Genomic DNA, 23,892 nt, shown 5'->3' on the forward strand with positions numbered 1-23,892 from the left:
TTCTCACAAGTCCTTAGAGGACAGTGCCCGTAGGGCAGGGATGTAAGCCACAGTGGGCTTCTTATCTGGCCCTCAGGGGCCAGGTTTCAGATTCTGGCACTGGGATCCCAAGCTCAAGTTCCCTGCAGAACCCTGCACTCTCCTGGCTAGTATTCGACAGAGTTACCATCAGCATGGGTAACTGGATTTTGTGAAAATTTTCATTCTTACTAATAGCCTCCTTTATTCTTATTTGTCTTTGTATGTTAGTCGCTCAGTCGTGCCTGACTCTTTGTGATCCCATATTTCTCTTTAACGCATCCTTATTGTTGGCAACATGTATATCCTGCTTTATCAGTGACCTTTGCATAAACATTTTCACTGGTTTTACTCTCATTTGAGGCAGTTCATGATATGGCTGTGTGTGTTTTTTTTTCCCCCACAGCAGTACTTCTCATTATTTCTCAGCATGAAAGATTTTAACCAAATCAGTCTGTTTGGATAATAGACTTGATTATCTGGTTTCATAACTATGTAAGTGGGTTTGTATCTTTTTTTTAATCCTATTTTTTTTTTTATGAATTTCTTTTTAGTTTAGAAACTCATTTTCTTCCTGTCTCTTTACTCTGTTTCCATTCCATCTTTCCCCAGCCGTCCTTTAACTATCTGGTAGCAGAGAAGAGAGAAGAAAGCCATGGTGTCCATTGCATGGCGTATGCTGATACATTAAACTCCACAAGAGTTTAATTTATTGTTTTTATTAAAAAAAAAAATTGAAGTGGCCTCGGTTTCTGATTTGCAGGTTGAAGTAGTGAAGAGTGCTAGATAAACTTTTTTTAATGTGACATCTAACATATTTTGCAACTAGTAGAAAGGTTGAGTCAAAGTGTAGTGACCTTCATTCTTTCACTAGGTCTGTTGCTTAAAGATACTTACCTCAAGCATTATTTTTCTCACAATGATTATGATGATGATGACAATAGTCACAGAAGTAGTATTACTCTTATGTAAGTTATATAAGCAAGTGCATCAGGAATTGTTCAGTGTAATGCCTAGCAGATATTCAGTCAATATTATTTAAAATTTAAGGTTATTTGACTTTTTTCTTTATGTAGACCAGAAGATATTTCAGAATGTGATAGGTTACTGCTGTTGAGAAATAAATTGATTTTTAAAAATGTAGAGACAAGCCTTTTAGTTGAGGATCAAGGTAGGAAGATAAAATGTATACATTTTCTAAAAAGTAAAGGATTATCATTGGTTGAGGTTAAGGAAAGGCACTCCACTAATAAAATTTTTACTATCCTTCATCTGAAAATGTTAACCAATACAAAAAGACAAGGAAAAGACTTCTATACTAGGAATAAGGAGATGAATGTGCGGTTATTTGCTGATACCTGGATAACCTATGACAACCAGTAAAATAATTACTAGGATGGATACATTTTACCTCTTGACACGTGGAAGTACAAGAGCTCCTCAAACTGCACATGTTTAAAACTGGACTGGGTCAAAAATGTTCCTCATTTGTTGCTCAGTCATCATCTGCCTGATTGCTTAAACCTGAGGGTCCCTTTCTTTCTCCATTAGTCTGCAGGTACACAGGTACATGCACATATACATACAACAGAGCTTTACTGAGGTCCTGCTGTGTTCCAGGCTTGGGGCTAAGTATACACTGGTGAACAAAGTAACTGCCTCTAACAGCTTGCTTTCTCATGCAGGGAGAGAGACGATATCAAATTCATGTTATGTGGGAGTAAGGGCTTCAGAGGAGGAACCAGGCAGAGCGCTGGTGATGGGGCACACCAGACGGGAACACGTGCTGGTCTGTGTGAGGGAGCACACCTGTGCTGCTGGGGTTTAACAGAAGTCTTTCGCTCTGTGTCCTGAAGAGACTGCAGCTGGTCAGACTTGGAAGTGGGGAGACTAGTTAGAAAGCAGTTGTGATACAGGTGAGAAAGGATAGTAGCTACAAGCAGTGTGGGGGAATGTAGTAGCCAGGGATCCAGTAAGGGGTGCTTATTTTAGTGAATATTTTGAGTTAGAATTGACAGGATTCACTCTTGGTCTAGATGTAGTTAGGGGTTGGTGAAAAGAAGGGTGACTTTAAGCTTTGTGACTTGAGCAGTCGCAATAAGAGTGTTCCCATTTCTCGTGGATTGCTACCACTCCCCTCTGTCTTGCCCTTCTACCGTTACTTTGTGCCAGGCTTTCAATTCACCGGCAGTGGGCTGCGTTGTTTTCTAAAATATAGTTCTTTTGATGTCTCTCTCATGCTTAAGACTTCAGTGGCTTCACGTTGCTCTAAGAAAAGCCAGAATTCTTCAGTCAGTTTAGTCGCTCAGTCGTGTCAGTTGATCAGTCGTATCTGACTCTTTGAGACCCCATGGACTGCAGCATGCCAGGCCTCCCTGTCCATCACCAACTCCAAGAGTTTACCCAGACTCATGTCCATTGAGTTGGTGATGCCATCCAGCCATCTCATCCTCTGTCATCCCCTTCTCCTCCTGCCTTCAATGTTTCCCAGCATCAGGGTCTTTTCCAATGAGTCAGCTCTTTGCATCAGGTGGCCAAAGTATTAGAGTTTCAGCATCAGTCCTTCCAGTGAACACCCACGACTGATCTCTTTTACGATGGACTGGTTGGATCTCCTTGCAGTCCAAGGGACTCTCAAGAGTCTTCTCCAACACCACAGTTCAAAAGCATCAATTCTGCTCTCAGCTTTCTTTATAGTCCAACTCTCACATCCATACATGACTACTGGAAAAACAGTAGCTTTGACTAGACGGACCTTTGTTGACAAAGTAATGCTTAAAAGGTCTCACATATTCTGGTGCCATTTATTTCCACCCAATATTCTTTGTTCTTATTATCTTACTTGTTTCTGTGCCCTCGCAGAACCTGAATCACTATCCTTCCATAATCTGTGTCCTTCCTTCTCCCACCCCAAACATTTCTCACTTGCCTAATTCCTTTTCTCTTTCTAGCTTTTGTTTAGATATCATTCATTCCATAGAGACTACCCCTTAAAAGTATGAGTTAATCTTCTTTAGTCTCCTGTGGTTCTTACCCAAACACTGTAGATATATCTATGTATGTACTTTAATTGGATTGGTTCTTAAATTTTTTGAGGCCAAGACATGTCCATTTTGTCTAGCATGTTCTTTTTTAGTTGGTGCTTAGTAGATACTTATTTGAATGAAATAATAAATAAGTAAAGTGAATGACTATAAAACATACATGCAAAATTCAACAAAATTTCTATATTCTACCAGTAACTAGTAACAAAGTATAGTGGGGAAAGTTTGAGTTAATCAGTATGTCCAGAGACCTAGGAGTGTAATACTTAGGGCACCTGACATTAACAATAAGTATGCAGGATGCCTATGCAGAATGCTGTGTTAAGTTGAAAAATTATAGACAGATGTCATGTTCATGATTAGGAAGTTTGGAAATTGTCAACATATCAGATTTACCTCAATCTGTTCACGAATGCCTTACAATTCAAATACAATTCAAATGGATTTTATTTTTAGAACTTTGGATTGCTCTTAGGTTCATGTGGAAAATAAATGAAAAAAGTGAAGAATGTTTAAAAAGAAAAATAATTTGAACAGCCAATTAGTAAGATATATCATAAATCCTACAGTGCTGAAGGCGGGATGATAGTAGCCCAAGAGTAGTATGTGGAACCGTGGAGCAAAATTAGACGTCCAGGAAAGCAAATATAGACTAAAAGTGTAATGTAAAATCAGTTGAGAAAGATGGTTGATTATTCATAAAATGATAGAGATAATTGGTTAATAAACATTTTGAAAAACATAAAATTTGATCCCTGTTTCACACTATGGACCCAAACATGTAATTATAATGCTTTTCTGATATACAAAAATCTAATTATAATGTGCTATCTTATATATGAAGATTGTTTTTGAAGTTTCTTCAACATTAGTGATTTATTTATACACATCTAGCTAAACGATTTGGTCCGTTTTTTGTTTTCGAGATCCTGATTTTGTCTAGATGAATGACTTTCGTCAGAAGTGCTGTCCATGTGTACAAAGGAGAGGAACCAGGACAGGATCACTTTACTGGTTACAGCTGTTAACCTTGACTGTCATGTACTGTGCTGTAATCACAGTCCATATATTGTTCAGCAGGATGTATTTATTCTCTTACTTATTTTTTAGCAAGGACAGAGAGGTTAAATACATTTGCTGATTGTTAAAAGCTCAGATAAAGTAGGCTGAATATTAAAATTTGAGTATTTTTCAAGTATTTGGAAAACAAATTATAAACATTCTACTGTCCAGTTTTATATGTCTTTTTAAATAAATAAGGTATTTCAAACATAAAACCTCTGAGTGTTTGCTTAACACTCTTAGAGCTAACTCCTTAACCTATCCCAAGTGTCAGTACATTTATTTTTATGATCGTGTACTGTATATTGTTGAGATGAACTCACTGTGCTTATTCTTCACCTGATGGCTTTGGTTTCCATAGTGAACAACAACTTTGTTTATGTTTTTTCTGTTAGACTTTTAAATATTTACTCTTAGTTGTTTTTTAGGGAAAGAACTGCCAGACCCTATATGAAATAGTTTGGGTCTTGGGATGTCTACTATTCTTTTTCTAACTGATTTAAACTGTTTATGTGTTTTTTAAGATTATTTCATGACAAAGTTTATATCTTCTGACAGTTCAGTGCCTAACATGGATCTATCCTTGGTTTTACAGAGAAAAGAGAAGAGGAAGATTTTGAAGAGAAGAAAGCTATTAAGAAACGAATTAAGGAACTTAAATTTCTAGATTCCAAAACTGCCCAGAACCTTTGTAAGTATCAGATTTCAATATAATTAAATTAGAAAAACACACCATTGAACACACTGGTTCCTTTAAATTATGTCATTTTCTTTTTGACTTTTTTCATTTTCTGTTAATTTTATTATTATCACTTAGATTAAGAGTTAACTTTGCTTTCCTTTGACTCATAATTCCTGAAGGAATTATAAGTTAAGTTCTTCAAAAGATTAATGCATATTAGAAAATAAAGCTAGGAAAGGGATTTAAAATAAAAATATATTTCCCATTACTGAAAATAGACCTACCCTTTAAAGTCTTTCTTTTAAATATAACAATAAAGAATTATGGAATTTAGGTGATGACATCATATTTTGGGGAAAAAAATTGGTAGTGGATTTTTTCTTTTGTACCTCTGAAACTGTTATTTGTGATACTTGATCAGACACAGAGGAGTTTGGAATATTAATGGGAATAAGGATGGTGATTAAAATGAATTCTGTTATCCCATCTGAGCAGTTCAAAGCCTTTCCTCAAAAGTACTGCCTTGAAATATTTTAGATTTAATTACTGTTACAGGAGCTAAATACTTAGTATTGAATTGTCTTCCTGGCTGAATTGCTGTGGGAGAAGAGGGCAAATGGGTTTGCTTCTGACTCATTTCAGCTGCATCTTAAATGCGTCAAAGACACTTCTGTTTGGAACTGAGATAATGTAATCTGGATATATTACTTTTTGATGCTACAAGATGGATAAAATGTGGAGAATTTAGAGGCAAGAAGAGCTAACGTAGTCTGCCGTTCAGTTATTAAGTGCTTCAGGTGAGCTTTTCGCAATCACTTGGACAAAACAGTCCTTGGCGAGAGGATGAGCCTCCATGCTGTTGATGCAGGAGGGAGTTAGAGCAGTGTCCGGAGAAGGCGGGGTTGACACTCCTTTGTGAAAGCTCTGGAAGCCTCTTCTTACCCTGCTCACTTTTGGCAGAGAGCTGTCTCTTTTTCTGCAGTGTACGCCTGACAGGATATAAGCTTGACAAGGTCCTATGGACAGTGTGAAGAAATTAGTGTTCTGGCAAAAGCAGTGTTTTCATTTCTGGGCACCTGCTGATTGTGCATAGCTGCCGCTTTGCAGTGGAGCCATGTGGCTTGGTTGGGCCCAGGAAGGTGCCAGCAGGGATGCGGCGTGGAGGACTTACCTGCTGTGGGACCAGCTCCAGGGCGCTCTGCCTGCACTCAGGGCATTGTCCTCCCAACGTGAGAACTGTAAGGCAGGGGGCCTGTGTTCCTGTTGTCTGCTGAACATGTGGTCTAAAGTAGAAAGGTATTGGGGCCGGGAGGTTAGACCAGTGAAATTTTGGTATTTGTTGTTTCAGGAAACTTCCCTCTTAAAGGAAAGGAAAAGCATTACTAACTTCAGTCAGTTCAGTTCAGTTCAGTCGCTCAGTCGTATCCTACTCTTTGCGACCCCATGAATCGCAGCACGCCAGGTCTCCCTGTCCATCACCAACTCCCAGAGTTCACTCAGACTCAACGTCCATCGAGTCAGTGATGCCATCCAGCCATATCATCCTCTGCCGTCCCCTTCTCCTCCTGCCCTCAATCCCTCCCAGCATCAGACTCTTTTCCAATGAGTCAACTGTTCGCATGAGGTGGACAAAGTACTGGAGTTTCAGCTTTAGCATCATTCCTTCCAAAGAACACCCAGGGCTGATCTCTTTCAGAATGGACTGGTTAGATCTCCTTGCAGTCCAAGGGACTCTCAAGAGTCTTCTCTAACACCAAAGTTCAAAAGCATCAATTCTTCAGTGCTCAGCCTTCTTCACAGTCCAACTCTCACATCCATACATGACCACAGGAAAAACCATAGCCTTGACTAGATGAACCTTTGTTGGCAAACTAATGTCTCTGCTTTTGAATATGCTATCTAGGTTGGTCATAACTTTCCTTCCAAGGAGTAAGCGTCTTTTAATTTTGTGGCTGCAGTCACCATCTGCAGTGATTTTGAGGCCAAAAAATAAAGTCTGACACTGTTTCCACTGTTTCCCCATCTATTTCCCATGAAGTGATGGGACTGGATGCCATGATCTTCCTTTTCTGAATGTTGAGCTTTAAGCCAACTTTTTCACTCTCCTCTTTCACTTTCATCAAGAGGCTTTTTAGTTCCTCTTCACTGTCTGCCATAAGGGTGGTGTCATCTGCATATCTGAGGTTATTATATATATATATATACCCCTTTTCCTATTTGGAACCAGTCTGTTGTTCCATGTCCAGTTCTAACTGTTGCTTCCTGACCTGCATACAAATTTCTCAAGAGGCAGATCAGGTGGTCTGGTATTCCCATCTCTTTCAGAATTTTCCACAGTTTATTGTGATCCACACAGTCAAAGGCTTTGACATAGTCAATAAAGCAGAAGTAGATGTTTTCCTGGAACTCTCTTGCTTTTTCCATGATCCAGCGGATGTTGGCAATTTGATCTCTGGTTCCTCTGCCTTTTCTTAAACCAGCTTGAACATCAGGAAGTTCACGGTTCACGTATTGCTGAAGCCTGGCTTGGAGAATTTTGAGCATTACTTTACTAGCGTCTGAGATGAGTGCAATTGTGCGGTAGTTTGAGCAATCTTTGGCATTGCCTTTCTTTGGGATTGGAATGAAAACTGACCTTTTCCAGTCCTGTATCCACTGCTGAGTTTTCCAAATTTGCTGGCATATTTAGTACAGCACTTTCACAGCATCATCTTTCAGGATTTGGAATAGCTCAACTGGAATTCCATCACCTCCACTAGCTTTGTTTGTAGTGATGCTTTCTAAGACCCACTTGTCTTCACATTCCAGGGTGTCTGGCTGTAGATGAGTGATCACACCATCATGATTATCTGGGTCGTGAAGATCTTTTTTGTACAGTTCTTCTGTGTATTCTTGCCACATCTTAATATGTTCTGCTTCTGTTAGGTCCATACCATTTCTGTCCTTTATCGAGCCCATCTTTGCATGAAATGTTCCCTTGGTATCTCTAATTTTCTTGAAGAGATCTGTAGTCTTTCCCATTCTGTTGTTTCCCTCTATTTCTTTGCATTAATTGCTGAGGAAGGCTTTCTTATCTCTTCTTGCTATTTTTTGGAACTCTTCATTCAGATGCTTATATCTTTCCTTTTCTCCTTTGGTTTTCACTTCTCTTCTTTTCACAGCTATTTGTAAGGCCTCCCCAGACAGCCATTTTGCTTTTTTGCATTTCTTTTCCATGGCGATGGTCTTGATCCCTGTCTCCTGTACAATGTCACGAACCTCATTCCATAGTTCATCAGGCACTCTATCTATCAGATCTAGGCCCTTAAACCTATTTCTCACTTCCACTGTATAATCATAAGGGATTTGATTTAGGTCATACCTGAATGGTCTAGTGGTTTTCCCTAGTTTCTTCAATTTCAGTCTGAATTTGGCAATAAGGAGTTCATGGTCTGAGCCACAGTCAGCTCCTGGTCTTGTTTTTACTGACCGTATAGAGCTTCTCCATCTTTGGCTGCAAAGAGTATAATCAGTCTGATTTCGGTGTTGACCATCTGGTGATGTCCATGTGTAGAGTCTTGTGTTGTTGGAAGAGGGTGTTTGCTATGACCATTGCATTTTCTTGGCAAAACTCTATTAGTCTTTGCCCTGCTTCATTCTGTACTACAGGGCCAAATTTGCCTGTTACTCCAGGTGTTTCTTGACTTCCTACTTTTGCATTCCAGTCCCCTATAATTAGTAACTTAAATAATGTCAAAACGTTCTGTACTTTGTGATTTTAAGAATGTTTTTTGTCTTGAAAACTGTTAATGGCCTCCATTACAAATTGTCTTGTTCGGGGTCCTAAAGAAATATTATCTTGAATATGATTCTTTTTAGGTGGGTTAGCTGTGGTAAGATAGCCTAAATAGCCATCTGAAAGTTGAATGATTGGTATTTTGAGCAGTGTTCTTTAGTATTAGTTATGCATTACACACATATACTAAACAGGATTCCAGGTTCAAGTGCAGTAGTTGACGTGCTGGTTCAGGATGTGCCTGTTTAGTCTTTACTGCAGAGTCTCCTTGTCAGTAGTTCTGTTGACAGTGTATGTAGGTTGTTGGTAGCATGGCAGTTGAGTGACTTGAAAAAGATTGCTGATTTTGAAAATGGCTGTTTAGAGAATACAAAATAAAGATGGATACTGTTTGGGTTGCTGTAGCTGAGCATGTGAATCCATTCATTTAATTATTAGACACATTTTAAAGTATAAGATCAAAAGGTCAGAATTTATACCAGGTCATCATATTATGATGTAATCCATCTCGAATCATTCTTACCCTCTCTGAGTGTAGCAAGTGTTATGATTTAAGCTTTAAGAGGCTTTAGCAGCCTATAATCTTTACTGTAATTATAGTCTGATTCACAGCTGGTTTTTGTCTATGAAATTCAGTCTTCTGAGATACTGAATTCTGAGAAGAGTCACATGATGGTGACAAGACTCTGTCTTATCACTTAGAAGCCTAAGGTACTTTCTCTTAAATTTCTCGTAACTGAAACATTTCACAGAGTTTTGGGGAAGGATCTAAAATCTATTGATTTATTTACCTATTTGTTTAAAAATGGGTTGTGTGTGTTAGTCTCTCAGTTATGTCCAACTCTTTGGGACCCATGGACTGCAGTCTGCCAGGCTCCTCTGTCAATGGAATTCTCCAGGCAAGAGTACTGGAGTGGGTATATTTTGGGTTTCTGAAGTTTGTCCGAGTCTGGGTTCAGGGTAAAAGAATTCTAGCCATTCTAGGATGAAGAGATGGCTTGGGAGTTTTACAAGTTTCTATGCTTTACTAGATTTTTTTTGGAGTGGATATTAGAGCTGTAAAGGGGGGAAACCTGGAACCTAGAAATTAGTATAAAGGTTTAAAATTTATAAGTTCCCTTGCAGAAAACATGTATGACTGGTTCTAATATCTGCACATTCTACACTCCTTTACTGCACTCAGAACTTCCGACTGGGATCAATATAATCACATTTTAAGGGATAAGATGCATGTTAGTAAAAATATTCAGTTTAATGTGTATTTTGGATGCTTTAAATAAACATCTTATTCTCCATAACTTTTAAATACAGTGTTTTAAAGATCTGTGCTTCTCTTTTGATTTGTGTGTTATGCATTAGTTCATTTTCAGCTCTTGTGTAATTTACTTGCTGTTCAGTTCAGTTCAGTCGCTCAGTCGTGTCCGACTCTTTGCGACCCCATGAACCGCAACAGGGCAGGCCTCCCTGTCTATCACCAACTACTGGAGTTTACCCAAACTCATATCCATTCTACCATTCTTGCCCTTAGTTATGGCAAATGTTTTCCCAAAAGGTTATTCATAAGCAAAAACCCCCCCATATTTCAGTCTTTATAAATATATGTTATTTTAATCATGGAATAATACCTGAAAGTAGTGGATGAATTACAAATATAGAAGAAAATTAAGTAAGTTATATCTATCTGCAAAGTTGATTTTTCTATTCAAATTTAACTTGTCTTTCATATATTATTGTTAAACATGTATTATTAGTTATAAATAGCATGGGTAACTAATGTTGCTTATATTTATATGATTAGATAACTGTGTAAGTGAGATCATAGAGGTGTTTCATCTGCAAAGTTAGGGGGTTCCCAGGGCTGCTGTCACTACTGAAACCAGTGGCAAGTTCAGGGGTCCCCAGGACCACTCTTAAGGTTGATAATTTGTTTGAAGTACTCATAGAATTGACTGACCGCTGTTTTACTCATGGTTATTACAGCAAAGTGATACAGAGGGAAAGGCCCGTGGGGCAAACGGCAAGAGGGAAGAGGCCCGTGGGGCCGAGTCCAGGAGAGCTGTAAGCATGGTGTTGCAGTTGTCCTCTCCCACTGGTGACAAGGACAGCACTGGCTTCTCCCAGCAGTGATGGGGGACACTTCTCACAGATTATTGCCAGCAGGGACCCAAGCCTTGGTATTTAGTTTGCACTGGGTCTTGATATAGCTGATTCCCCCATATGTTTGACCTTAGTTTCCAGACCCTCCACAGTTCAGGCTAATAGGCTGTGGCCCAAAGCTCCTAGTAAACAAAGACACTCTTACTAAGTAGGACATTCCAAGGGCTTACAGAGTACCTCATAGGAGCCAGACCTCACTTGGGTAAACTTAATCGTTTGCCACACAGTAAGAATCTGCCTACAGGAGACCTGGGTTAGATTCCTGGGTTGGGAAGATCCCCTGGAGAAGGGAATAGCAACCCACTCTCGTATTCTGGCCTGGAGAATTCCACGGATAGAGGGGCATGGTGGGCTACAGTTCATATGGTTGCAAAGGGTTGGACGTGACTGAGCTGCTAACACATTCATTACTACTATGGGAGCCTGGTAGGCTGCCCTCTGTGGTGTCGCACAGAGTCGGACACGACTGAAGCGACGTAGCAGCAGCAGCAGCATGGCTGCTTTGGGGCTGCAATGGTAGAATTGAGTAGCTGTGACAGATTGTATAGGCTCATAAAACCTAAAATATTTACCAATGTGGTCATTTATAGAAAAAGTTTGGTAACCTCTACTTTGAGTATAGCGCTTCCCTGGAATGGTAAAGAATTTGCTTGCTAATACAGGAGACATGGGTTTCATCCCTGGGTTGGGAAGATCCCCTGGAGAAGGAAATTTGCCTGGGAAATCTCATGGGCACAGGAGCCTGGCAGGCTGTAGTCTATTGGACATGACCTAGCAACTGAACAACAACAACTGCTACTATAAGTATATACCGGTTCTGCATTTGTACCAGTTTTCTCTTCCAATATCAGAGCTTTTGAATGTTCCCATTCTACCACCCCTCTAATACTTGGAGTTTTACAAGAAGCTAGTGTAGCTTTAAAGAAAAAAAAATACCGTGTTTAGGACTTGTTTAGCTTCATTGTTCTGATGATTTGTCTGTCTCTAAAATTTTGGAAAGTGACATTTTCTTTTTAAATACGCTTCGTCCCTGGTGTGTGTGTGTGTGTGTGTGTTCCTTCCAGAACTCCAAGACGACATTTGTAGGTGTCCATACTCGTATTCCATGTCTCTTAACTTAGTATTTTTCCATCTCCTTGTCTTTGTGGTTTGGAGAACATCTCTGCTTATGTTACCTGTTTTCTCTTTATCTGATGTCTAATCCATATGAATTTTCTACTTCAGTAGCTAGATATGCATATTTTTAAAGATTTTTTTTCTCCCTCAAATACTTGTTTCTTTATAATACAGTTCTTTTGTTTCCTGCTCAATGTTTCAAACTTTTGTTTCATTTCTTTAAGTATTTTTTTCATTTTCTCCAGGTTTTCTAATTTCCTTTCTTTTGGGATAGATCAGAAAAGGATTTAAAGATTAAAGTAAAAATAACTTTTAAAAAACATTTCAAAGTTCTCTCCACTTTGCCATGCTGCCTGAAATAAAAACTATGATTTATTTCTCCCTCAATTATTGTTATGCTTCCATGTAATTCTTTCCTTTTAATCTTTTTTTAAAAGATACTCTTTATTTTTTATTGGAGGATAATTGCTTTACAATTTTGTGGTAGTCTCTGTTGTACATCATCACAAGTCAGTCACAATTTTATATATATATAAAATACAGGGTTTTTTATTATGAAATTTAAAAGTATTATTGAGAATTCAACATTTTTTACATTTTTTATACCTGGTATGGGCTTCCCTGGTGACTCAGATGGTAAAGACTCTGCTTTCAGTGCAGGAGACCCAGATTCGATCTCTGCGTTCAGAATATCCCCTGGAGAAGGATCTGTCTGCTCTGTCCATGGAATTCTCCATGTGATTCTCCAGGCAAGCCTCAGTATTCTTTTCTGGAGAATTCCATGGACAGAGGAGCCTAGCAGGCTATAGTCCATGGGGTCAGAAAGAATCAGACACATAAAAAATAAAAAACTCCCTCTTGAGCCTGTCTCAATTCCACGCCTCTAGGTCATCATAGAGCGCTAGGCTGAGCTCCCTCTGTTATATAGCAGCTTCCTTCTAGTTATCCATTTTACTAGATAGGAGTGTATATATGGTAATGCTACTTTCTTAGTTTTTCTACCCTCCCTTTTCCCCACTGTAGCCACCAGACCATTCTCTATGAATGCTTCACCATTTCTTCTCTGTAAATAGTAGTGTTTTTCTAGATTCCATATTATGCATTAATATACAATATTTGTTTTTCCTTTTCTGACTTATTTCACTCTGTATAACAGGCTCTAGGTTTATCTACCTCCCTGCAACTGACTCAGATTCATCCCTCCATGGACATGGGTTTGGGTGGACTCTGGGAGTTGGTGATAGACAGGGAGGCCTGGCGTGCTGCAGTTCGTGGGGTCACAGAGTCACACAACTGAGCAACTGAGCTGAACTGAACTGAACCACAACTTCCTTATCTGTTGATCCTTTTAATCTTTTTATTTAATGTTAAAACCTTTTCTACAATTTGTTATTGTGTCCATAGTTAGGTTTCAAATAGAATTTATTGTTTCTCAAAGGGAGTTTTAAGGATTGTGATTAATCTTACTAATCCTTCTAAACTTGCAATCCAGATAATATCTTAGCAATTTACCTTCTCAGTTTGCTTATTTCTGATGTTTAACAAATTACATATTATTCGTTGGTCATTTTTTCTTGCTGTTTTGAGTTATCATACATTTTTCTCATTTTTCTATTTGGACCTCACTGTATTCTGAATGAACTGGGGAAAAGCCTTCTGAATTTTGAGGCACATTCATCCCATTGTTTTAGGTGATTTGACATGAGTGTTTTCTTTTTATTTTGTCAGATATAAGTCTTTTCATATGTTTTTTCATTGATTATTATGAGTAAATTCTATAATCATAAATGAGCTAATTTTCCATGTTCAATTTCTTTTAGTATTCGAATGTTAATGTTTGGACTTCTCTTGTGGCTCAGCTGGTAAAGAATCCATCCGCCTGCAATGTGGCAGACCTGGGTTTGATCCCTGGGTTGGGAACATCCCCTGGATAAGGGAACGGCTACCCACTCTAGTATTCTGGCCTGGAGAATTCTGGCCTGGGTCACAAAGAGTCGGACACAACTGGGCGACCTTCACTTCATTTCATATTAATGTTTACATTTAATCCTAGGATCATATGCAACTTGCTTTATTCATGATGTATAGATTTAGATTTTATTCCCTCTCAGTTATTCATTAATTATCTCTTTAAGATCATATAATATTTTTGTGCTTTCTGGTGTCTACTAATGGGTTATCCTTTAGTAATTCCAGAAATCTCTTTTGCAGTATCATTTAGCTCATTTGTTCCTTCTTGTTCTTGCATTATTGAAGATTATACATATTATTATTTCTAGCAGCATATCCCACATTTATAACTGTTGAGTTCAATATGTGTGAATGAAGCTGATGATAAGAACACAAATGATGTTCTTATTATTCATCTCTAGTTGATCCATGGTATCCTCAGGAATATAGTCTTACTCCGAGAAAGAAGCATCGTGTTTTCTCAATTTCATGAAAAATAGTGTTTTTATATGAAAATACCTACAAATAAATGATAACAAGTTTGGTATATAAAAGTAGTGGGTAGTGGTAATGAGGTCTGAGTGTGTTCAAGAAGTAACATCTATCACTGGAGAAAAGAAACAATAGTAGTAGAATAAGGGGGAACCAGTAAAACATTAAATCTAATGCTCTGAAAATATTCTTATACACTTCAGTAACTTTTGAGAAGATCATTGGGTTTGAACATGTATGTATGTAAGATGTATGAGGTAGGCGTGAGTTAGTTGATCAGTGTGTCTGATTCTTTCTGACCCCATGGACTGTAACCCACCAGGCTCCTCTGTCCATGGAATTAGTGGATGTATATGGCAGTGGATAGTGGAAGAATAGTGGATAGCTGCTGGTATTCTTGCCTGGAGAATTCCACGGACAGAGGCGCCAGATCCCTTTTCCAGGAGATCTTCTCCACCTAGAGATCAAACCCAGGTCTCCTGCATTGCAGTCAGATTATCATCTGAGCCACAGGGAAGCCCATGTGAGGTATAAAAAATGTAAATAATGTTGAATTCTCAATAATACCATTTTATCCCTTCTAGTCCATTTGGATAGTTTCCATTAAAATTTGTGTTCTAATATTGCATATTTAAGCTTTAGTTCTATGCAGAATGTATTTCTCTGGCATATTGTCTGAACATGAGGGTGCTCTTATGACTTGTAAAAGTGTTGTGCACTGCTTAGCAGTTTTTTTGTTTTAATTGGAGGATGATTGCTTTACAATATCGTGATTGTTTCCGCCATACGTCAGCATGAATCAGCCATTTGTGTACATGTGTCCCCTCCCTCCTGAACCTCCCTCTGCCTCCCTCCCACCCCACCCCTCTAGGTTCTCACGGAGCACTGACTTTGGGCTCCCTGAATCATACAGCAGATTCCCACTAGCTATTTATTATATCTGAAAATGTTTGTTTCAATGTTACTCTCTCAAATCGTCTCACCCTTTCCTTGCCCCACTGTGTACAAAAGTCTGTCCTTTATGCCTGCATCTCCTTTGTTTCCCTGAAAATAGGATCATCAGTACCAGCTTTCTAGATTCCATAGATATGCATTAATATTTGTCATTCTCCATCTGACTTACTTCACTCTGTATAATAGGCTATAGGTTCAGCCGTCTAATTAGAACTGACTGAAATGCATTTCTTTTTATAGCTGAGGAATATTCCATTGTGCATATGTACCACAACTTCTTTATACATTCATCTGTCAGTGGACATGTAAGTTGCTTCCATGTCCTGGCTACTGTAAATAGTGCTGTGGTGAACATTGGGGTACATGTGTCTTTTTCCATTATGGTTCCATGAGGGTATATGCCCAGTAGTGGGGTTGCTGGGTCATATGTTAAGCAATTTTCTGGGGAAAAAAAAAACAAAACTTTTTTAAACTATTTAGTAAGGGCAGAAGATATTATGTAGACTAATAACACACACGTCTAGATAAATATTATGTGTACATATTGGGGTTTTATGGTTCTTTTCATTACAATATGATACCTCTATAGTGTACTAATCCATTTCAGTTTTTAAAAAATCATATCAAAATTGGCACATTCCTATATTAGGCTAGTAACTAAGGATTAAAAATCATCCTCAGAACCAACATAATAATATAGAACTGTTGTTTAAATGTAGTTCTAAAACTGAGGAAGAGTAAGAAATGTGTTACTGAAAGATTCCTCCACAGTAGTTATATTGAGTATTTAAAATTTCTCTTTTTATGAATCATTTTTTATTTTATATTTAGAAGTACATCTCAGATTCTTTTCTTACATCTGTAAAGCAGTTATCCTTCAATTAAAAATAAATAAATTAAAAAAATATTCTTTTCTTACCTTCTTTACTATGGCTCTTTTTTTTCCCCTCCTCTTAGCAATCTTCCTGAGCTCTTTCCGGGTGCCATACGAGGAAATCAAAATGATGATATTGGAAGTGGATGAAACACAGTTGGCAGAGTCTATGATTCAGGTAAACATACAGACAGAGAGCTTAAATTCCTATATTTCATTGCAGGCTTCTCATTAAGCAGAAATCTGTAAGTGAAGCAAAATTATTAAACCAAATCATTCAACTGGAAAATCTTCGCTGCATAATTACTTTTAGCATAAGTTCTGCGTTGCCAGGAGATAGAGCTTTGCATGTTCTTGTAACTGCAAACTAAATATAATGCTATCAAATGATTACATTTAAGTTATTTTAAATGACTGTTTCTGAAAGGCAGATTGTTTACTTTTACATATATGTATTTTTTTTTACAGTTAAGTCTAATAATATGCTAATTTAAATTTGTTTGTATGACTTATAAAGTCATACATGACTTGGGCTTGTATGACTTATAAAGTTGTATTTTTGTTTGGTAAAGAAGATTGAGGGAGTTTTCTCTTTATTTAGAATTACTGTTACTAACAACCCTTACTTGAGTCATTTGTGTTTCCATGAATACTAGAAATTGTTTGCATAGTATTCTCAGTCATTCAGAAGACTGGAACTTCTTGGTTTTTTCCGTCCTGTCTTCTAAATGTGGTGTAAATATATAATTCCATCAGTGACTTTTGCTAAGTCTCAGACTCTTTAAACTACTTAACTCAACAACCTTTGTTCAAGCTTGTTTTTCTTCCAGCAGTTTCTCATAGTTTTTGTCTTTATTCCTTTTGATTGTGTATGTGCTTTATTCCTGGGATTAGATTTCCAAGTTCTTCCACTAAAATGTTTCTACTTAATGCATATGTAGTTTTTATAATGCATTTGTAAGTATTATAAATATATAAATATTTATATTTAGACAGTAGCTTTTAACTTGATTATATAAATATTTTGCACGATCATGTCTTCTTGAGTGGAAAAAAGTTTGGATTTTAAAATTCATGTCCGAAGAATATTCAGTTCCACATAATTTATTAACATATTACTTCTTTATTACTGTTTTAACAATTTACCACAAATTTAGTGGCTTACTATAAAACAAATATATTGCATTTTTGTAGCACAGAAGTCTGGTGTGGCCTTACTGTGCCAGAGTCCAGGTGTTAGCCGACTTGCATTCCTCTCTGGAGGCTTCAAGCTGTTTTTGTTTTCCAGCCCCTGTGACTGCCCACATTCCTTGGCTGGTGGACACACTCCTTCATTTTTTCTCAGCCAGTGCCTTTGAAGCTCTGTTCCTCTGTTCACAGAAACCTTGTAGAGGTGGCCTCTGTTCACATCTTCCTCTTACTATTGTGCTCTCCCTCTTCCACTTTTTATGACCTTTGTGGTTATATTGGGCACATCCGGATAATCCAGGATAATCTCTCTGGTTTAGGGTGAGCTGATAGCAACTTAATTCCATTTTAAACCTTGGTTCCCTTTGTTGTGTAAGTTAATATTTAATAAGTTCAGGGAATTAAATGAAGAGCTCTTAGTGGGGTTGGGTCATCATTCTGCTTACCACACTTGGTAAATATAAATCCAGTCTTATGAATTGAAAATCTAAAAATTTACTGTGGACATATGCAAAATCTTTATATATTCATTAAAAAATAAGAATTTCATGCTGTTTGAAGTCTTATTTTTAATTTTAAAAATACTTTCTAATTGTACAGTGAAGAACTTGCCTATTTTGAACAGAGCATAGAAAAAGCAGTACTTTGTTAATAATCATTAATTAATTTAGCACATATTTTATAGTGCCTACCATATAAAGGAATGGTGTTAGGCTCACTCAGGTATAGGCTTGATCAGACACAAACTTTACCTTTGTAGAGTTTATAGTGTGGCAAGGGAGATGGCATTTATATATATATATACACACACACACACATATATATGTATATATATGATTATAATACAAGGTAAACCTGGCTGTATTGAGATTGTTAGACCTAGATAATATGTGAGGTATGTGAATGTGTGTGAGTGTGTGTATGTGTTAGTTGCTCAGTCATGTCCAAGTCTGCGACCCCATGGATAGTAGCCCGCCAGGCTCCTCTGTTCATGGGATTCTCCAGGCAAGAATACAGAGTGGGTTGCTGTTCTCTTCTCCAGGGGATTTTCCTGACCCAGGGATCAAACTCAGGTCTCCCGCATTGCAGAAAGATTCTTTATTGTCTGAGCCACCAGGGAAGCCTGAATGTGTGTGTAAAGGTCCCTAAAGGTTGAAATTAGTTCAGTTCAGTTCAGTCACTCAGTCGTGTCTGACTCTTTGCAACCCCAGGGACTGTAGCACGCCAGGCCTCCCTGTCCATCACCAACTCCCGGAGCTTACTCAAACTCATGTCCAACGAGTCGGTGATGCCATCCAACCATCTCATCCTCTGTCATCCCCTTCTCCTCCTGCCCTCAGTCTTTCCCAGCATCAGGGTCTTTTCAAATGCGTCAGCTCTTCACATCAGGTGGCCAAAGTATTGGAGTCTCAGCTTCAGCATTAGTCCTTCCAGCAGAAGGATCCTGTGAGAGAAAAGCTGTGTGGGGCAACTTTGAAGACTTTATTTTGAAAGGAACTTAGGATGGGAAATATGATAAGGGGAACACAAAGAAATGTTGGGCCTGTAATTTTACAAATCTAATAGTTTTATTACTTTAGAAAACAAAAATAATGAAGTAAAAAAAGTAATGAATTTGTGATGAAAGATTAAAATTTAAGTATATATTAACTAAAAATATTCACTAAAAATATTAATTAAGATGATTTTATGGTTATCTAAAAAGATGCTGAAGAAATTCAGTGTAATAAATAGGTCAGCTATCAACTAGAAAGATTAAAAAAAACCGAGTCTTTTATTAATAACTGAGTCTTCTGGTCTTAGGCAGTTTTACTGAGAGAAACTTCTATTTATAAGGGAAAATCATATTCCTTTATTTTTATTCAGTTTGGTAGTATTAATGTTGAATATTTTTTTAGAGATAATCTTAAATTGCCACTTTTTTGTTTTTGGCTAGTCAATCAAGTTTTTGTCCAAAGGTACATAGTGAGTGAAAAACTTGTTCTTTGATCTAACTCTTTGATACATAACATTCTCTAACATTATTTTTTAATTAATAACACCATTGGGGATTTTTTTTTTCCTTTAATATATTTCCTTATATATATATTTTTTCCTTAAATATATTTCCTAAAATATATATATTAAAGCCTCGCATGGTATAGGCTTAATTATAATTTGAATTTGACTTTGGGCTTGTACAGAGTTTGCTTATGCTGTAATTTGGAATTGTGAGCACCAACCATTATTTTTTTCTTAATTTTAATGTCAGTATACTAATTTGCTATAATACTATTATTGTCAATCATATTTTGATACAGAGGATCTATATAGACTTTGTCAAAGGGATGGTTTAATCATTTAAGTTCTAACAAGGAAGCATAATTATATGTATTCCCTTTCTGAGCTGAAGATGATTGAGGCAAAGGACCATTGACAGCCATGGCACTTAAGTTCTCTCTGTATTCTTTTATCTGCAAGGTTCATCATCCTGTGTCTTCAATGCCTTTTCAAGTTTTCTTTCACATCAGAAAAGTTAGGTTGTCTTGTTTTAGAGATATCTTCATTTTTATTATTAAAACTGTAATCATATTAGTTGAATCTTGCAAGTGCTGTCATTAAAATTCCCTTGATTTCGTTTCTATTCTTTCTCTTGCCTGTTAGAAGCAATATGATATCTTTTGTCCCCCTGAGTGAAGTGCTAAAAAATGTTTGGTTTTGCCTGAAATTTTCTGACATTTAATTGCCAATAGCTGAAATGTAATTGATCACATTTATCCAGGTGAGAAAGCTGTTCCTTTGGTATAGATTGAATTCTCCTTTCTCAATTATATAGCTAATCAAATAAACATTGAGTAGTGCTTGATTTGAATATGTAATAATCCTGGATAGAGAAGAGGAAAATTAGTTGCTTTCAAGATACAGAGACGAAAGCTTAAGGCTTAGTATTTGGGAATTTAACTAGAAATAAAACTGAAGATTAACTTGGTCAATGATTTCCTTCTCACAGTTTATTAATAAATTTTCCTAGAATTTAAGAAGCACATTAATGAAGATATTTTCTTTTGGTTTTACTTTTAGAACTTAATAAAGCATCTTCCCGATCAAGAACAGTTGAATTCACTGTCTCAGTACCAGAGTGAATATAGCAACCTATGTGAACCCGAGCAGTTTGCTGTCGTGGTGAGTACCCTGTCAGCTCTCTGGAGGGGACGTCTGTGCTGTGCACAGAGGAAACAGAATGTGAGGCTTTCACGTCACTACTATTCACAAGCATTCAACGTCCACCTTGCTTTTCTTCTTAACCTGAGGATATTTATGGAAAATTATCTTGATTTTAAAATGCATGTTGAAATTCTAACCATAAATGAAATCTAAGGAGTTCTTTCAAAAGTACAAACGTGATTTTTTATCTTTTCTATTTAATGTGAAAATGTAAAATGAAACCTGCACTCCTACGACTAGAGTGGATTGTGCTTTATTCTCGAGCAGTGTGTTCCAACATATCGCAAGAGTAGCTTCACTTTCTCATTCTACTCAATCACTTCAGTTCCTCTCATGTTTTAAACTCTAAAATTAGAAATACAATTTCTTTTTGGCAATGAGGATGAAAAAATGAATGCATTTTATAAAATCTTCAAGACTTCCAGCCTCCAATTTTATAGAAGTTGGGATCTAAAGAGATGAAAAAAGACTTTCCAATGTTATATGTTAGCTCTATTGCAACATGAATTTAAGATTTTTATCAAGTTTTCTTTTCTCCTGCTCTTACCTTCTACCATTAAATTATCATGTTGACATTGGGTACCTCAGCCATCATGATGATGTTTAAAGTACTATTTCATTTTTTTCTAAATAAGATTTTTTTTCCCTAGAGTCTTCAGCTATATTATTACCAACCTCCAGGGACGTGGTAGTATTATATTTCTATAATTCTGAAAGCTTGGATTGGATTACTAAAGGACTGTGTTTACATACTATTATTTGTCGTGTTATTGACACTTGATTTTAAACTTCTTCCTGTCTCTTCATAAATCCAATCTACTCAGCTCTCTCTGCAGTGACTCTCCTGCCCCCAAAGTTCACAGACTCAGATTAGAAAGAAAAAAAAGGCAGGTTTTTCCTCTTCATAGCCCTGTAATTTTTATTATAAAACTTTTAAACGTTATTTTTAGAAAAATGCTATTTTTTTAACCCGAGTCTCTCCAGAGAGCTCTTTTATCCTCTTGTCTCTCTCTCTCTCTTTCTTTATTTTCTTGTTTATTTTCTGTCACCTGATCAGTCTTTCTCTTGATCCCTGTGACACAATATCTTCCATATAAGACAAGAGAGAATTTGCGTTACATTTTTAACCACAAGCTGCTTAGATTTTTGATGTTTGTTCGTCCTTTTTGACTCTTGAATGAAAATCATAGCATGTAAAATTACAATTTTAAAATATTCCTATCCATGTTAAATATGAAACACAAACATATGAAAATATCTGCTTACCAAGAAACTCTTTATGTTGCATATCATCACAGAGATTTAAAACTATTCTCATGTTTTTCCTGGTGATTGTCACAGAAGAATGAACTCTAACTTGGAGATGTTTTAGGTTTATTTAAATAGCCAGGTTATGGCTGCCTTTGAAAAACGAGGATTCCCGTCAAAGAGGCATGACTTACAAGTGTTGTACTTAGAGGGGTCAGAAAGTTAAAATAAGTATATTCCCAGATACCAGGGCTTTAGACATGGTAATTTTGATTTTAAGACAGAAATAGTTTCAGCACATGTCAATGCAAACTTGACCTTGACTCTACACATTCTGTGCTGATCATAACTGACTACAAATGGAATATAAAGAGAACAAGAGTGATACTGTTGAAAACCATCTGCTATTATCTGTTGATTATGAACATTTCTAAAAATACTATTTCTAGTTCTGGTTTGTGTTACACTAACATCTTAGAACTGGCCATGGAACAACAGACTGGTTCGAAATAGGAAAAGGAGTATGTCAAGGCTGTGTATTGTCACCATGCTTATTTAACTTATATGCAGAGTACATCATGAGAAACGCTGGACTGGAGGAAACACAAGCTGGAATCAAGATTGCCGGGAGAAATATCAATAACCTCAGATATGCAGATGACACCACCCTTATGGCAGAAAGTGAAGAGGAACTCAAAAGCCTCTTGATGAAAGTGAAAGAGGAAAGTGAAAAAGTTGGCTTAAAGCTCAACATTCAGAAAAGGAAGATCATGGCATTCGGTCCCATCACTTCAGGGCAGATAGATAGGGAAACAGAGGAAGCAGTGTCAGACTTTACCTTTTTGGGCTCCAAAATCACTGCAGATGATGACTACAGCCATGAAATTAAAAGACACTTACTCCTTGGAAGGAAAGTTATGACCAACCTAGACAGCATATTGAAAAGCAGAGACATTACTTTGCCAACAAAGGTCCGTCTAGTCAAGGCTATGGTTTTTCCTGTGGTCATGTATGGATGTGAGAGTTGGACTGTGAAGAAGGCTGAGCGCCGAAGAATTGATGCTTTTGAACTGTGGTGTTAGAGAAGACTCTTGAGAGTCCCTTGGACTGCAAGGAGATCCAACCAGTCCATTCTGAAGTAGATCAGCACTGGGATTTCTTTGGAAGGAATGATGCTAAAGCTGAAACTCCAGTACTTTGGCCACCTCATGCAAAGAGTTGATTCATTGGGAAAAAACTCTGACGCTGGGAGGGATTGGGGGCAGGGGAGAAGGGGACGCCAGAGGATGAGATGGCTGGATGGCATCACTGACTCTATGGACGTGAGTCTGAGTGAATTCCGGAAGTTGGTGATGGACAGGGAGGCCTGGCGTGCTGCGATTCATGGGGTCACAAAGAGTCGGACACAACTGAGCGACTGAACTAAACTGAATATCTTAGAATATATTTGTTTTGATGAAGAAAGAAAGACAGTTGAAGAAAAATGTGAAGTTTTATATGAAGTTTTTTGGGGGAAGTGGGTAGCAAATAGTAATATTCTTCACTTCATCTTTTTTTCCATTCCAGTTTTTCACCATTTTCAGTCTGGCTCTCTACTTCTCAAACCCCCACGCATCACCCAAAAGACAGGAAAACTTTCGTAAAGTTCTATACAGTTGAGAGTTACCCCCAAAATGATGAACCACATGTGATGCCTGATGTTTTCTATTCTTTCTAATTTAAAAACTCAGTGAGTTCACTAATTGATTAAAGAGTGATGTCTTTTCAGTTTATCAACATTATATAAATTATACCATAATTTGGTTTTAAGAAATTGATTATAATTACCACGTGTATTTTTTAAAGATTCTCATAATGCTGTTTCATTTTTAAAGTAATAAGCTTAGTATACTTGTATATATATTGAAGATGGGCTGTTAACTAGAGGTAAACTAAACTGCAGATTCCTGCAAGACTTTGCTCTCATAGAAAAACCTTTACTTATTGACTAAACCTATATTTAAAGTGCTAATCATTTCTGGCTGAAAAATCTTCAGAGTCACAAACAAGAAAGAGTCAGAGGTGGTCATTCCACCCCAAATAGGATCGAAACTTGCCTTTTTACTTGTTTTTATCGTAGATAGACTGG

At 37.3% G+C, this 23,892-nt stretch overlaps 1 protein-coding gene across 1 annotated transcript in view; it reads left to right on the top strand.

The window, feature by feature from the left end:
* The window catches only part of DIAPH3 (diaphanous related formin 3), a 565,391-nt gene that overhangs the window by 252,022 nt on the left and 289,477 nt on the right, over positions 1-23,892 (top strand). The window contains 3 exon segments of the mRNA XM_070799979.1: positions 4,720-4,815; positions 16,208-16,302; positions 20,373-20,474. Of these exon segments, the coding sequence (XP_070656080.1) occupies positions 4,720-4,815; positions 16,208-16,302; positions 20,373-20,474 (293 nt within the window).

The sequence above is a fragment of the Bos indicus genome, chromosome 12 (genome assembly GCF_029378745.1).
Source record: "Bos indicus isolate NIAB-ARS_2022 breed Sahiwal x Tharparkar chromosome 12, NIAB-ARS_B.indTharparkar_mat_pri_1.0, whole genome shotgun sequence".
In the NCBI taxonomy this organism is placed as follows: Eukaryota; Metazoa; Chordata; class Mammalia; order Artiodactyla; family Bovidae; genus Bos; species Bos indicus.